Source organism: Medicago truncatula, chromosome 2 (genome assembly GCF_003473485.1).
Source record: "Medicago truncatula cultivar Jemalong A17 chromosome 2, MtrunA17r5.0-ANR, whole genome shotgun sequence".
NCBI classification, from domain to species: domain Eukaryota; kingdom Viridiplantae; phylum Streptophyta; class Magnoliopsida; order Fabales; family Fabaceae; genus Medicago; species Medicago truncatula.
Genome location: NC_053043.1, coordinates 11,888,236 through 11,903,458, shown reverse-complemented (window position 1 = coordinate 11,903,458; position 15,223 = coordinate 11,888,236). Strand labels below are relative to the sequence as shown.

The window sequence follows — 15,223 nt, the reverse complement described above, 5'->3', positions numbered from 1 at the left end:
TAATTATAATAACTAAATCTTATTTACCAAAAACGTCAACACAATAAAATTTGATTTTTCTGAATTCATATTACTCATAATAGAGAATTTTGATTATTTTTTACAATAAAATGTAGAAAAATTTAGTATGATTTTTCTAAAAAATGAAATGATGTTTTTTTTTTTTATAAAATGATATTTTCTAAAATATATATGTCAACAAACACCTATTTTCTTTCATAAAAAATGATAGTTAATTTATAAAAATTGTAAGCGAGAGTACCGGTACACCTTAATTTGTGGGTGTACCGTAGAAATTGCCTAATTATTAACATAACTTTTGAACTTGATCTGATATAATTGTTCGCCGATAATAAATTTAGGTCTATTTATTTAATTGTGGATTTAAAAATTAAAGTTCATAAAATCTTTGATGATATTACAAACTCCCCTAAGATATTAAGGAGTTGTTATCAAAGAATAGTGTTTTAAACCAAGACAGTGACTTTAAGTACTTTGTTGACTTATGTTATCCTAGACACATAATTGTAAAAATTAGATCCAATTACCAACTAATAAGAAATAATGGATTCGAAAGATATTATTTTCTATTGAGCTCAAATATATGTTCTGCATACAAATTAACTCACAACATATCTAAATTAATATGTAGAATCTAAGTCATTGAAATACCTATGCTTCTGGATCTGCAACGTTGGCATCTGAGTTATTGATTGAATCTGTAATCGACTGAAGCTGATCTTTCTATAGGAATCAAATAAACACCGCAACAAGACACAAAATCAAACAACGTCGCACTCAAACATCGAAATAACGAAAAAACACAAAAGAAAAAAATTGATACATGTGAAAACCACTTATTTAGAAGAAATAATGATGGTTATGCAACACATATTCCTTTGTCAAAGATGAAGTAAAAGTCAAGTTAACTCCCATACCACCAAATGAAGTCAATGAAATCAAGGTTATCGGTGTCTTTAGTGACAAAAGATCAGTTTCCAAATCAACTGAATGTCGAGTGGCCTCCATGAGCTCATGGTCCCTTTAAGATATAGTGTCAAAAATCAAAAACAACGCTTACAAGGTAGAACTTCTAGGAACTTATGGTGTTTCAATTATAACCTTCGATGTATTCAACCTTTCACCATATTTGGATGATAAACTTGATATAAACTCGAGGGCGAGGTCTATTCAACCCAGAGAGTATGATACAAGTTAAGATAGTCTCTCCATTGTCACCATCCTACCATGCTAGTTTCTCCATTGCACCATCCTATTATTGACTTTAAGCTAAGCAAGCCAATATGCTTAACAATTCCAATTTTTACAAGATCATTTTTCCATTGATGCATTAATTAGTTCTACTATTTCATCAGTAATTTGGCATCTAGAATTATTATAAATAAGGCCAATTCCTCACGAATTCTCATCATTGAAATATATGAAATCTATTTCCAAATAAACATGGGATTTGCATACACAAAATTAGCACTCTTATCAGTCATAATTTTCATCTCAATTTTCCCTCAAACATATATTTCTCATGACATTGAAAGCAGTTTCCTTCAATGTTTTTCATCAGGTTTAGAAAATTCAAACTCAACTACAAAAGTAATACTCACTCAAAACAGTTCATCTTATACACCTCTTTTACAATCTTCCATAAGAAACAACAGATTCTTAGAAAGTTCAGTTCCAAAACCTTACCTTATTGTTATTCCAAATGATCTATTCCAAATCCAAAAAACAATAATTTGTTCAAAAAAACAAGGCCTAGAAATAAGAGTTAGGAGTGGTGGACATGACTATGAAGGTCTTTCTTATGTCTCTAATGTTCCATTCTTAATGATTGATCTCAGAAACCTTAGGTCAATAACTATTGACATCAAAGAAGAAAATGCATGGGTTCAAGCAGGTGCTACTCTTGGAGAACTCTACTATGCAATTGCAAATAAAAGTAATCTTCATGGTTTTCCAGCAGGTAGTTGTCCTACTGTCGGTGTCGGAGGTCACTTCAGCGGAGGTGGATTTGGTACCATATTTAGAAAATATGGTCTTGCAACTGATAATATAATTGATGCTCAAATAATCGATGTTAACGGAAACATTCTAAATAGAGAAATGATGGGTGAAGATTTATTTTGGGCTATAAGAGGAGGTGGAGGATCAAGCTTTGGAGTGATTACTGCATGGAAAGTCAAGCTTGTACGTGTCCCTTTAATAGTGACAATTTTCGATATTCCAAATAGATTAGATCAAAATGCTACTACCCTTTTCATGAAATGGCAAATTATAGCAAACAAGCTTCCTAGTGAACTTTTTCTTCACTCAGTTTTGGGAATAGCTGCTAATTCATCTTCTGATAGTGGAAAAACTGTAACTGTTTCTTTCACAGGACTGTATCTTGGGAAATCCGACGACTTGCTACCTTTGATGCAAAACAACTTCGAAGAATTAGGTTTGCAACGTGATAATTGCACTGAGATGAGTTGGATTCAATCTGTTCTTTATTTAACAGGTCATTCCATCAATGGTTCATTGGAAGTGTTACTTCAAAGAAACACAACACTTACAAGTTTCAAAGCTAAATCAGACTATGTAACAGATCCAATTCCTATGTCAGGTTTGGAAGGGTTGTGGAACTTGATACTTGAAGAAGACAGACCAACTTTGATTATGACACCATATGGAGGGAGAATGAGTGAGATTTCAGAAACAGAAACTCCATTTCCACATAGAAATGGGATCATTTATGGTATCCAATATTTGGTAGATTGGGAGAAAAATGAAGAAACACCAAAGCATGTGGATTGGATTAGAAGGTTATATGCATACATGACACCTTATGTATCAAAGGGTCCAAGAGCTGCATATTTGAATTATAGGGACCTTGATTTAGGAGTAAATAGAGAAAATACAAGTTATGAAGAAGCAAAATCTTGGGGCGTGAAATATTTCAAGTCTAATTTTGAAAGATTGGCTCAGGTAAAAGATGAAGTTGATCCTACCAATTTCTTTAGGGATGAGCAGAGCATTCTACCGTTGTCCCGTGAAACTAGCTTAGTTGATAAGGACAATGCATAATATGTGCAAAGTCTGGGGTTCGAACCCCGGACGAACCCCAGACACCACCAAAAAAAGGTCCGAGGCTCGGGTAAGGACAGAGCATTCCACCTTTATCTTATCGATGCATGAAGCTACTTTCCTTACACCAATTTACTCCCTTATCCTATTACTATAATTAAAAGGGTCGTGTTAACAACTGTCTTTAGTGCATTGTTAAGGAAATAAAAAAAGAAATAAATGAAAATTTTATATGTAAAGGGTCACTTTGTAAAACTTTAAGGTATTATATTAAATAATTTTGACGTTTAATTTCTTTAACAATTGCCCTATTTCATACAAAAGTTTTAACTCAACTAACAAAAAATGTCGAAAAACGTATACAGCAAAATCTCTTTTTTTGCAGGGAGGGTAAACCTGATGTAATCGTATATTAATAGTTTTCTGGAGTTGCCGTTTTGAAGAATTCACATAATAAAACAGTGCCAAAAATAAATCATAGATGAAAGTGAAACTAGTACAATTTATTTACTCCAAACATACCATAATGCTTTTGAGAAGTTAGCTCTCTAAATTTTCCATCATGAAGTTTATGGATCACGATGGTGATCACTGCTATAAATACCATGTGAATGAAACAGAGCAATTGCATATCTAATAAAGGCTAGCAAGGATGAGATTTTCAAGCTACTTTCTTTTTTTAACTTGCATGCATGACCTATTAGTGAGATAGAAACTCCAACATGCAAGAACAAAATCTAGGGTCCAACTTCATATGCTTAAACTATCATCTATTTCACAATCAGTATACAAACAAATCAAGAATTTGCCACATTTATATTATTCTATTCAACTTCATAGCATAATATTTCTTAACTTCCATACTCGAATACAATTCTTAGAAACCATGAAAATGGAAACATGCGTGCTTCTTAAATCTTAAGGAATTATTTGCTTGCACCTTAAACAACAAGTCAACAGCTAAAGAAATGTGCATTTTCATATAATCCGAACGGTGTTCAGAACACAATAGAAAAATTTGTTATTAAATCAAATTCTGCAGCAACAAAAACATAAACTAAACAACACAATTTCAACAAGAGACTTCCGTGTCAAACAGGGTTGTCTCATATGAACTTGATTTTAGATCGGTTTCGATCTGCATTTGGAATTTTAAAACTAGGATTGTTCAGAGCAGGTTCCACCTTCTCTTACTCCATCATCTTCTGTTTCCAAATTATTTGGAGGGCACGCTTAAGCATGACGGATCAAGAAATGTTGACTTGCGGGGCAAGATTTTATATGATAAATAGTTAAAGAAAATTTTTTAGCAATGCGAAAGTGATAGAATAATAACATCAAATATCATTGAGAAAAATATTTGAGATTATAAACACTATCCTTTTTTTTTTGGAAATAATTTTCAACCAGCAATAGACGGCACACGCCTCGGTTACTATCCTATTATATATATATCTATATTAGAAAAATTAAAGACTCATTAACAGCTACAAATTAAAATTGTTCTTTGCATGTCTTTATATTTAAAAAGTATGGTAGAAATTATTCAAAATTTCATTTACACATTTGATTTTACAAAATTCATGAGCAAAACTCTTTTTCATAGTATAAATTTTCATTTAATATATGGGGGAAATCTATTATTTTAAGCAAGGTTTTAAAAAATGGTCGCAGTTGCATTAAGGTTGTTGCGATTTCGGCTGTATTGTGATTGTCGCGGTGTGAATTAATTACAACATTGCACAAATGATAATAAAATTATTTATATTATGAACTCTTTTCTTTAAGGATAGATAGATGGTCCAAACTCTAGATTACTATGAACTCTTTTCTTTAAGGATAGAAGAGTTAAAAAAATTAATAACTACTAAGAAAAGTTTGAACTAATTTTCTGGTATTTATATTAATCAATTATTGTTTAGATCCTTCCAAAAAAAATTCTACTTAGTATGCTTCATAATCCTCATAGGAACATAGACCACACCTGGCACTAGTTGAATAAATGGCACGTTAATTAATCCACTAGTATATTGCAATAAAAACAAAATTAATCCATTAATAACTGAAAATATCTTGAAATTAGGGGCAAAGCAACCAATTTTTTGGTATAATCAATTATTGTTTAGATCCTTAAAAAAACAAAAAAAAAAACAAAAAGTCTACTTCATAATCCCCATAGGAACATAGACCACTGCTGCCACTAGTTGAATAGATGGCACGTTATTTAATCCACTAGCATTGCTATAAAAATAATTTTTTTTTATATCAAAACCAGCCCAACCAGAATACCTTTGAAATTTTGTCCTCACTCTTTAAGGCTTGTGGCTCTTGTTTGAAAACTGCTCTTCTTCCAACAAAAATCACTCGTTCCAAACCATTTTTTCGAATTTCACCAACATCAAATCGACCAAATCAACAAGTAAGTTATGCTTATCCTACTTCATTGCTTTTTTTTTTTTTTGTTTAAATTTATAATTTTTTTGAGAAATCTGACATTTTTAAGTTTTTAGAAATTTGGCTTGCATGTTAGTATGTAGGATTGTTAGTGATGAATTAAGATAGCAATTGTAGTTTAGAAGTTGTTTAGAGTGTAATGTGGTAGTTTAGGGTTTTGAAATTGTTTGAATTTAAGTTGATTGAAAGTTGGACTCTAGATGTTTGATAAAATGTCTCATTGAAAATTTGTTTGTTTTTTAGATTGTTAATGATAAAATTAGTTAGAAATTGGTTAGTTAATGTTGATTATAGTATGTTTGACTGCAATGTGGTAGTTCACGGATTGAAATGACACTGCCGAAATTTAACTGTTGTTGTTGAATAGTTAGAAATGACACAATGTCCGTATGAAAAAAACATTGATTTTTTCCTTTTTGGAATGTTGTGCAGATATGTCTCAGAGGCCAGACAAAGTGAGGGGAGATAGGGAGTCGGCTACAAGGAGTTTATAGAGAGAAAATGCGGCACAACACCCTCATATGGTTGGTCGACGGAGAGGTGGGGGCACGAGGTTTGCTATGACTAATGATGCGGAGGGTTCATCTTCGCAGGCGGTTGCGTCCCAGATAGTGGACCCGACGCAGTATCAACAACAACATCAACATGAGGTGTATTAGCCTGAGTATTTTCAGCCTCAGTATGAGCACCTTCAGTATCAGCAGCCTCACCAGCATGAGGGTGAGGGTCACCAGCAGGAGGTTGAGGCTCAGTGGGAGCCGGCTATGGAGTTTGAGGCCGGACCGCATGGCTTTCCTGGGGCCTTATGAGTTGTCACTTTATCGAACTTCGGTAAACACATGGCATGTAGGCTATGGGTTGATGTAGAAGTAAGTATAATTTGCTTTATTTTATTTAATGACATGTTACTTATTATTTTCCTTATTTAATGTTTATGTTACAATATTAAAATTTAATTATTTTAATGATTATTTTACTTATTTCATGGTTATGTTATAATATTTCATGTTTATTTTACTTATTATTTTCTTAAGGGTGTTGTTGTTTGTTTATGTTTTTGTTTTTGTATTTCAGTTTCAATTGTCGCATAAGATTATTCGTGTCTCGCACGGGGAGAAGCTTAGTAACTTAACAGTGTCGTTGTCGGGAGAATGATTTCGGTCTTACCCCCCTCCTTAAGACTGGGTTCGACAACATCTCTCACGGGCTCATTTGTGCCTTTTCATAGAGATGGCATGTGGACATCAGCAGCTTCCATTAGCCTGTTAGGGAGATGGCTGTCACACTAGATGATGTGGCATGTCTTCTACACATCCCCATCACTAGGAGACTCATTGAGGAGGAGGAGTTATCTCATGAGCGGGGCATACGCAGGATGAGCTATGTTATACAGAGGAGAAGGCAATGGATGAGGTGGAAAAACAATGTGGTGCTCATGTCAATTACACTAAACTGAAGAGGCGTTACGAATCACTGTTGAATAGGTGTAATCGTCTGGTGGAGCCTAACACGGAGGAGGAGGTGGTGGAGTAGAGTGTTGTTAAGACCTCCTGCGCTAAGGCGTTTTTGTTGCTCATCCTTGGCTACACCCTTTTTGCCGGCAAGAACAGCAAAAATGTTAATCTACTATGGTTGTTTGCGATTAAGGATTTATACATGGTGGGCGACTAGTCATGGGGCGGGATGAGACTTGCTTTCCTATATGAGCAGTTTTCTCCTACCTCCGACTCAGTTGTTAGCGTCGTTGGTGGTTACATAACCTTGCTTGTGATAATACATTTTTTTCTTATTTTTTTAGTGAATCGTAAATGTATAGTTGTTCGTATGATACTTATGCTGATATAAATTTGTCTCTTTGTGTTTGCAGAGATGGGTTTTTGCGCACTTCAGGTAGCTCGTTCCGAGAAGGCTTGATCCAAATTACCTACGTGCTGACCCGCTTGTGGGTAGATGGAAACCTCTCAGAGACTTTTCTAATGTTGGACATTACGTAACCGCAATTGATTCGATGGAGCATGCTCATGTCATCTGGAGGGTGTACAAGACTCGACGAGACCTGACTCCTTTTCATGACATATGATGGTACTCTGGATGGATTATGGCCGGTAAAACCAGGATGTGTCATCACTTTCCGGAGCGGGTTCTGAGGCAGTACGACAATGTCCAAACCGTTCCCATACCTCCTACGACGATTGGGCCTCTTGAGCCAGAGGAGGTGGTCACGGCCTTCATTGAGTTTGTTGTCCATGTCCTTAGCCAACAGTAGAGGGGTAATCCGGTCCCGGAGGACAAGGTGTGGAAGCATTCAAAGGGGTACATAAGATGGTTCTACAAAGTATCCCATCCTATTATGATCGCCCCTACGGCCGTTCTTGACTACACAGCTCATGTCCCTCCCTACGAGGAGGTTATTGTTGAGCAACAATGGGTCATACAGCCTCCAGACCCATTCTAGATCATCGGCAACATCAGAGCCAGAGTGGAGAGCGCATTGGGGGTTCCTGATGTGTTTTCAAATCCACTAGTTCTCGGCATTATGGAGGGCATTCGGGCCGTGTATAGCATGATGAAGGAGGTGCAGGCTCTGCGGAGGAGGAGTAGGACTCATAGTTCACAGGAGTAGGATTTTATCTTATGACTTTTATATATATGTAGTTTTTTTATTATATTTTGTCGAATATATTTACACTTGCGTTTTTATGACATTTTGCGTTATTTTATTCCTTTATTCTTCGTATTTTAATTATGAACGAATGCTTGATTGAATGAATGCTTGAATGAATGATGAAAAATGGATGCAATTGACTGAATGGATGTACGAATAAATGAAGGAATTAAGAAAATTAGGGAAAATTGAGTTTCTGCATGTTCTAGTATTTTGCACAGACACAGCATGAGTTAACTCACGCATGTGTTAATCCCAGTGTGAGTTAAGTCACGCAGTGTTTAATACATGTGTGAGTTAACTCACGCTAGGGGTATTTTCGAAAGTTTGGTTAGGAGTAAGTAAAACTTGCTGGGAGAAGAGCATTTTTCCGTGCTTGACTGGAATCCCATGCCGACTTTATATGCTGTGGCATATAAAGTCCAATTTTACCACCATGTAGCAAATATTCTTAAAGCTTTAACATGATCGTTTTTATAAATTTTATGTACTATGGTCTATTTGGTTCAATTAAAAGTGGCAAATTGACAACAACTAAGCTAATTTTGTAGCTGTGATTGCTAAAGAACTGATACATCCAAAGCCTGAAATGGCATATGTAATCTTCCAACATTGTAATTTCCAATGGTTATGTTTTTGAAAATAAATAATACCTCCCTAGCTCAGTATTCATATTGTCTCATGCACCAAATAGCCGCACCAGTTATCTATAGAGTACCAAAATCACAATAAATAGTCCATCTACATAATTGATTATAGATTAGATTATTAGAGTTATTTAGTTGAAGTTGGTAATGAACTTCAATTAAGTGTAAATCATTCCGAAAAAATAAAGTTCAAATCCATACTAAAAAACTCTTTGCACATTACTTAACTTTCAACTGAACTTTAAATTTTTATGGGTCCCAATTTCCTAGAAACCAGAGGAATCCGTTTATATGGGCTAAATTTTTAATCAACGATCAAGATCACAGTTTGTGGTTAGGAATACATTTACAAATAAACATGGCATTTACATACACAAAATTAGCACTCCTATCAATCATAAGCTTCATCTCAATTTTCCCTCAAACATATACTTCTCATGACATTGAAAGCAGCTTCCTTCAATGTTTTTCACCAGGTTTAAAAAATTCAAACTCAACTACAAAAGTAATAATCACTCAAAACAGTTCATCTTATGCACCCCTTTTACAATCATCAATAAGAAACCAAAGATTCTTAGAAAATTCGGTTCCAAAACCTAACCTCATTGTTTTTCCAAATGACCTATTTCAAATCCAAACAACAATAATTTGTTCAAAAAAACAAGGCCTGGAAATAAGAATTAGGAGTGGTGGACATGACTATGAAGGTCTTTCTTATGTCTCTAATGTTCCATTCCTAATCATTGATCTCACAAACCTTAGGTCAATAACCATTGACATCAAAGAAGAAAATGCATGGGTTCAAGCAGGTGCTACTCTTGGAGAACTCTACTATGCAATTGCAAATAAAAGTAACGTTCATGGATTTCCAGCTGGTAGTTGTCCTACTGTTGGTGTAGGAGGTCACTTCAGTGGAGGTGGATTTGGTACATTATTTAGAAAATATGGTCTTGCAGCTGATAATGTAATTGATGCTCAAATGGTAGATGTTAATGGAAAGATCCTAAATAGAAAATTGATGGGTGAGGATCTATTTTGGGCTATAAGAGGAGGTGGAGGGTCAAGCTTTGGAGTGATTACTGCATGGAAAGTCAAGCTTGTACAAGTTCCTTCAATAGTGACAGTTTTCAATATTCCAAAGAGTTTAGGTGAAAATGCTACTACCCTTTTCATGAAATGGCAAATTATAGCAAACAAGCTTCCTAGTGAACTTTTTCTGCACTCAGTTATAGGACTAGCTGCTAATTCATCTTCTGATGGTGGAAAAACTGTACTTGCTTCTTTCACAGGACTATATCTTGGGAAATCTGACAACTTGCTTCCTTCGATGCAAAACAACTTTGAAGAATTAGGTTTGCAACATGATAATTGCACTGAGATGAGTTGGATTCAATCTGTTCTTTATTTTGCAGGCTATTCCATCCATGGTTCGTTGGAAGTGTTACTTCAAAGAAACACAACACTTTCAAGTTTCAAAGCTAAATCAGACTATGTAACAGATCCAATTCCTATGTCAGGTTTGGAAGGGTTGTGGAACATGTTACTTGAAGAGAACAAACCAACTTTGATTATGACACCATATGGAGGGAGAATGGGTGAGATTTCAGAATCAGAAACTCCATTTCCGCATAGAAATGGGATCATTTATGGTATCCAATATTTGATAAATTGGGATTCAAATGAAGAAACACCAAAGCATATGGATTGGATGAGAAGGTTATATGCATACATGACACCTTATGTTTCAAAGTGCCCAAGAGTAGCATATTTGAACTATAGGGACCTTGATATAGGAGTGAACAGTGGCAATGCAAGTTATGAAGAAGCAAAATCTTGGGGCATGAAATATTTCAAGTCTAATTTTGAAAGATTAACACTTGTAAAAGAAGAAGTTGATCCTAACAATTTCTTTAGGCATGAGCAGAGCATTCCACCTTTGTCTTATTGATGTATGTTTTACTCCCTTTTCCTATTTCTGTAATTTAAAATTTGATTTGATTTTTTTACTTAAAGCATCCACTGCAACATTTACTTTCCCAAAAATGAAAAGTTCAGCCACAAACCCCTTGCTACATTAGCCAAACCAATACAATTTATACAACAGAATCTTTTTTTCTGTGGAGAGGGTTCACCTCAGGTAATATTTGTATGAGTTGCCATTTTAATGAGATCACACATAATGCTTTGGAAAAGTTAGCATAATGCTTTGGAAAAGTTAGCTTTCTGAATTTTCCATCATGAAGTTTTACGGATCTCCGTGGTGATCTTTGTTATAGTACAGATGAGTTAAAAAGCTTCATATGCTTAAACTATCATATATTTCACAATCACAATCATTCAAACACTACTAATAATAACTTGTGTTCAAACTAATTGTGATTGTGAATTGCTTATATAAGATTTTTTTTTTTTCTTTAATACTATAATGAAAGTAAACTTGTCTAGAAAAAATAAAAATAAAATACTTCAAGTATTACACCAACATACAACTTTCATTATAGAAACCGGGAGTTTGCTGCCCCCATGTCGCTGCAGGAAAGATGCAGCAGAGGTTCCTTTGTGGATTGTTTATAATCGGCAGATGGATGGTGAGTTAAAATCTTTTTAAACTGTAATAATTAGAAGAAATGTGTCCTAATGATATCACTCTCTTAAGAAATACTATTTGCCAGTAAACCAGTTCGAAATTTCAATCAAGAACGTGTCGTTTTAAAGCACGTAAAGCTTTTCTTAAAATGTCAAGCACAAAAAGAAACACTTGATGGTTCTAAAACAGTGATTCATACTTTAATTTCTAGCTATGTACCGCACTTCAAAACGCACCTAAATCTTTAACAAACTTTGACCTCAGTTGGTCTGATTACTCAATTCAGAATATAAACAAAGAAATATTCACACAAGTCTTACAATCCAATTGGGCACAACAGCTTCTACTAAAGGCCGATAAATTACAATTCATATTTAGAGCTTCACATGCTTTCTACAGAGAATGTATTTTGATTTACTGATCAGAAGAGGATTTCAATTATTTCATGACCTAATCACATATATAGCCCCAAATATAAGTTCTAACATACAATTGAAACGTAAACATGAACAGCTTAAGTAAAACTAGGAAAAATAAAGGAAAAACTAAATAATACCTGAACCTTATTTCAAAAGACAAAACTTACACCGTACTTGGTCAGAAGTGCTTCTGCCACATTGAGGGATTTGTTAGCTCCTCGCCTTAGAAACCACCAGATACCAAGTACACATTACATTGCTTAAATTTTTTAACAGCAAAAAAAAAGTAACTTCCATTACTAATGAATATATAAAAAGTTTAGCACAAAATCTGCAGCATTAAAATATCGGATAATTCATATGATTGATCAGTGAAAAAATATCAATGGATAATTGAAATGCCGGTAAATCTGAAATTCTTAATTCTTCTCATATAATGTTTTTACATCTTAAACTTCTCTTATACAACGCCAGAGTTGAACACATATAGGCCTAGTAAGGTATTGTAATGCCCCTTCTCGATTTCCTCATCCTTTACTTGATGAAGAACAAGTGTCTCAATAATTAAGTCTTCCCAATCAATACCATCAACTGCCATTCCTCTTCTTTTCTTCTTTCTCTCAGTGCAAGTGCTATCTAAAATGCCAAGATTTGCAGTATCACCAAGATCAGAATGTAATGGATGAGTTATTCTTTTTATCCGCTTCTTTGCAGCATTGATCTTCTCTCGCCTCATTTTACATTTCAATTGACCATTGACAAATGATGGTGGCATGGTTTCCACCCCAATATCCTTCTCTAGTAACTCTTTCAGTATAAGCTTTCTGCTCAGTTCTGATTCTTCATTCCACCACTCCTGAAAATCAAGCTCCAACCTTTTTCGTTTCTGAACATTTGCACTCCTTGAAGACATGGCATCACGATTCTCATTTAAAAATTTGTCATACATCAAAGACAAACATTCAGGTGAAATCTGTAACCTTTCATCATCCACGATGCCTTCTCTATCACAATTACTTTGCAATGAAAAATACTGAGAATCTTTTCGGTGAATTAATCCATCAACCCCATACTCGTATTGCCCCTCCTGTGTTAAGCACTCATCAACCACATCAGCCAAATCCAACCCAGTCTGATCAACATCCTTCCTCTTCTCAACAGGCTTCGACATAGACTTCTTCTCCATATACTGAATCACAAACGGCGCATTCTTAATTATATTTTTCTTCGTAATATCTTTCCCCCAAGGCAACACTTGCGCAACATTGACAAGCGTCTCAAGAAGCTCTCTATACCTAGTTCTACAAGTCGAAACAATAGCATGAACCTCCTTCGCCAAATCCTCCAACCGAATATCAACTCCATTAATCTCCGCAACCAAAACCAAAACCGCAACCACCAAAGGTAACGGCCTACGCCCCGTACTCAAAAACAATTTCACCGCACATTGCAACAAAAACACCCCTTGTTTCTTCATTCTATCAACCAAACTCCTATCAACCTCCCTAAAACAACGACAACTATCAACACTCCTTTTCAACAAATGCACAATATCAAAATCCGGAAAATCACTCCCTCTCAAATCCAAATAATCAACAACCCTAATAACCATCTTCCCAAGCTCAAAAACATCACAACCAACAGCATTCGCAACTTCATTCATGGATAAAGCACGTTCATCTCTCCGCATAACAACATAACAACATGCTCCAATTAAAACCTGAAACCAATCCCCTTGACCGAATTCGCCATCAGTGATATCACTAATCATAGTATTAATTTCAATTTTCTTGGAAGATAAACCTAATTTAATGGTGAATTGTTCAATGGAATTACGAGCGGAGAATAATTTACGGTCTTTGTAAGAGTAGATAGTACCTGAACCGGAGGTTCCGATGTGGATGAAGGTTCCTTGTGGACCGTTGATTCCGATGGTGTAAGTTTCGAATTGATCGAAGTGCTGTTCTGCGCCGCATGAGGAGCAGAATGAACCGCCGGTTTCGTCGTCGCGGGTGAATGAGGTTTTGCTGCAGTTTATGCAGCGACGAGAAGTTGACATTGGATTGTGAAATTGATTTGGGGTTTAGAGTTTGTGAATTCAATTCTAATAAATTATTGGTTGTGAATCATTAGATTTCAGGCATTTTCAATCGTTATTGTGCTATGAATGATGAATGTGTTGCCAAACTGAAGCTTTAAAAACCTATGTGGATATGGCCGAGATTTAAACCCCAAACCGTGAATTTATCAACTGAGCTTAACTCACGAGAACAATAATTTTTTTAACTAACATAAGAGTGTGTTTGGGACGAAGTAATTGATAAATTTTAGAGAATATAAAATTTTACAATTTAAATGATTCAAGTAAATTGTCTTCATTTATAAATACTCTTATATACGTGGAGTAATAAAAAATTTATTGTAATTATCTTTAGATAACTTTTATAAATTTTAATTTTAAAGAATATAAATTGAAATTGTGGTTCAACTCCCTCAAAATATTTCTTCATCCAAACACACTTCATAATTACACTATAATATAATTAATAAACTTTAAAAAATGTTTAGTTGTATAATTATTCATATAAACGCACATCAATATATTTAAAGTGGTATACACATAAAAGTTGTGGTGCCTCAATTTCAAAAATAAGTGATACTAAATTTGTCAAAAAAAAAAATAAGTGATACTAATATTATTTTAACTTTATTACACGCGCCATCATTTCATTTCCTTAAAGAATAAAAAAAATATGGAATTCATTTCATAGCTCGTTAGCTTAAACTCAAGAATTTTGTTCTCGTTGACTTACCTCAGCTGGTTGAAACAATGCATTAAATTTGCAAGAAATTTTGAAAAAATTTAAGAATTTTGAAAAAAAGTGTTAAACAACTTTATACATATCTGATCAATTTTTTCCGTCTCTCTTCTCTCTTTCTCAAACCCTAGTCGTCAATATTTTCTTCTTTTTATATATCGAAGTGATTTATGGTCAATTTTGACCCAAAATCACCCCTCCATGTTGCTTTTCCTTATATCCTAATTAAATAAGTAATTTCCACATATTTTTAGTTTTCTTTTGTTTGTTTTTGTGATTTTGGCGTGACTCTGTTTGTTTTGATTTCTCATCTTTGTGCAGTGTGTTTTTTGATTTCCCGTCTTAGTGCGATGTTTATTTGATTCAGGTTGAAAGATTAGCTTTGAGCAGGTGTAGATCCGATCAATGACTTTTGCGTCGTCAACGTTGCAGATTTCGGAGACATGAGTATTATGGAGACTTGAATATAGTCATATTTGTAGGCATAGGTACTTTGTCGTTTTATGCTATTAACATGGATGTTGTGAGTTTGTTCGCAGATTCATCTT

At 34.6% G+C, this 15,223-nt stretch overlaps 3 protein-coding genes and 1 long non-coding RNA gene across 5 annotated transcripts; 3 read left to right on the top strand and 1 right to left on the bottom strand.

The window, feature by feature from the left end:
* The first annotated feature begins 960 nt into the window (after positions 1-960).
* Positions 961-3,384, top strand: LOC11422032 (berberine bridge enzyme-like 8). The gene has a single exon (XM_003594560.4). The coding sequence runs from the start codon at positions 1,465-1,467 to the stop codon at positions 3,082-3,084; it is 1,620 nt and encodes a 539-aa protein (XP_003594608.1). The 5' UTR covers positions 961-1,464; the 3' UTR covers positions 3,085-3,384.
* A 1,957-nt stretch (positions 3,385-5,341) lies between these two features.
* On the top strand, positions 5,342-8,243 carry LOC112419111 (uncharacterized). Of its 2 annotated transcripts, XR_003009186.2 has the most exons (4): positions 5,342-5,503; positions 5,971-6,407; positions 6,613-7,285; positions 7,406-8,243. It is a non-coding gene; the product is annotated as an uncharacterized lncRNA (long non-coding RNA). The 2 variants fall into 2 exon arrangements; XR_003009185.2 differs by having other exon boundaries at positions 6,613-8,243.
* Positions 8,244-9,208: 965 nt separating this feature from the next.
* On the top strand, positions 9,209-10,798 carry LOC11415951 (berberine bridge enzyme-like 24). The gene has a single exon (XM_003594557.4). The coding sequence runs from the start codon at positions 9,209-9,211 to the stop codon at positions 10,796-10,798; it is 1,590 nt and encodes a 529-aa protein (XP_003594605.1).
* A 1,390-nt stretch (positions 10,799-12,188) lies between these two features.
* Positions 12,189-14,079, bottom strand: LOC11417451 (plant-specific TFIIB-related protein PTF2). The gene has a single exon (XM_003594556.4). It carries the CDS (start codon positions 13,913-13,915, stop codon positions 12,317-12,319), a length of 1,599 nt encoding a protein of 532 aa, XP_003594604.1. The 5' UTR covers positions 13,916-14,079; the 3' UTR covers positions 12,189-12,316.
* Positions 14,080-15,223: the final 1,144 nt, after the last annotated feature.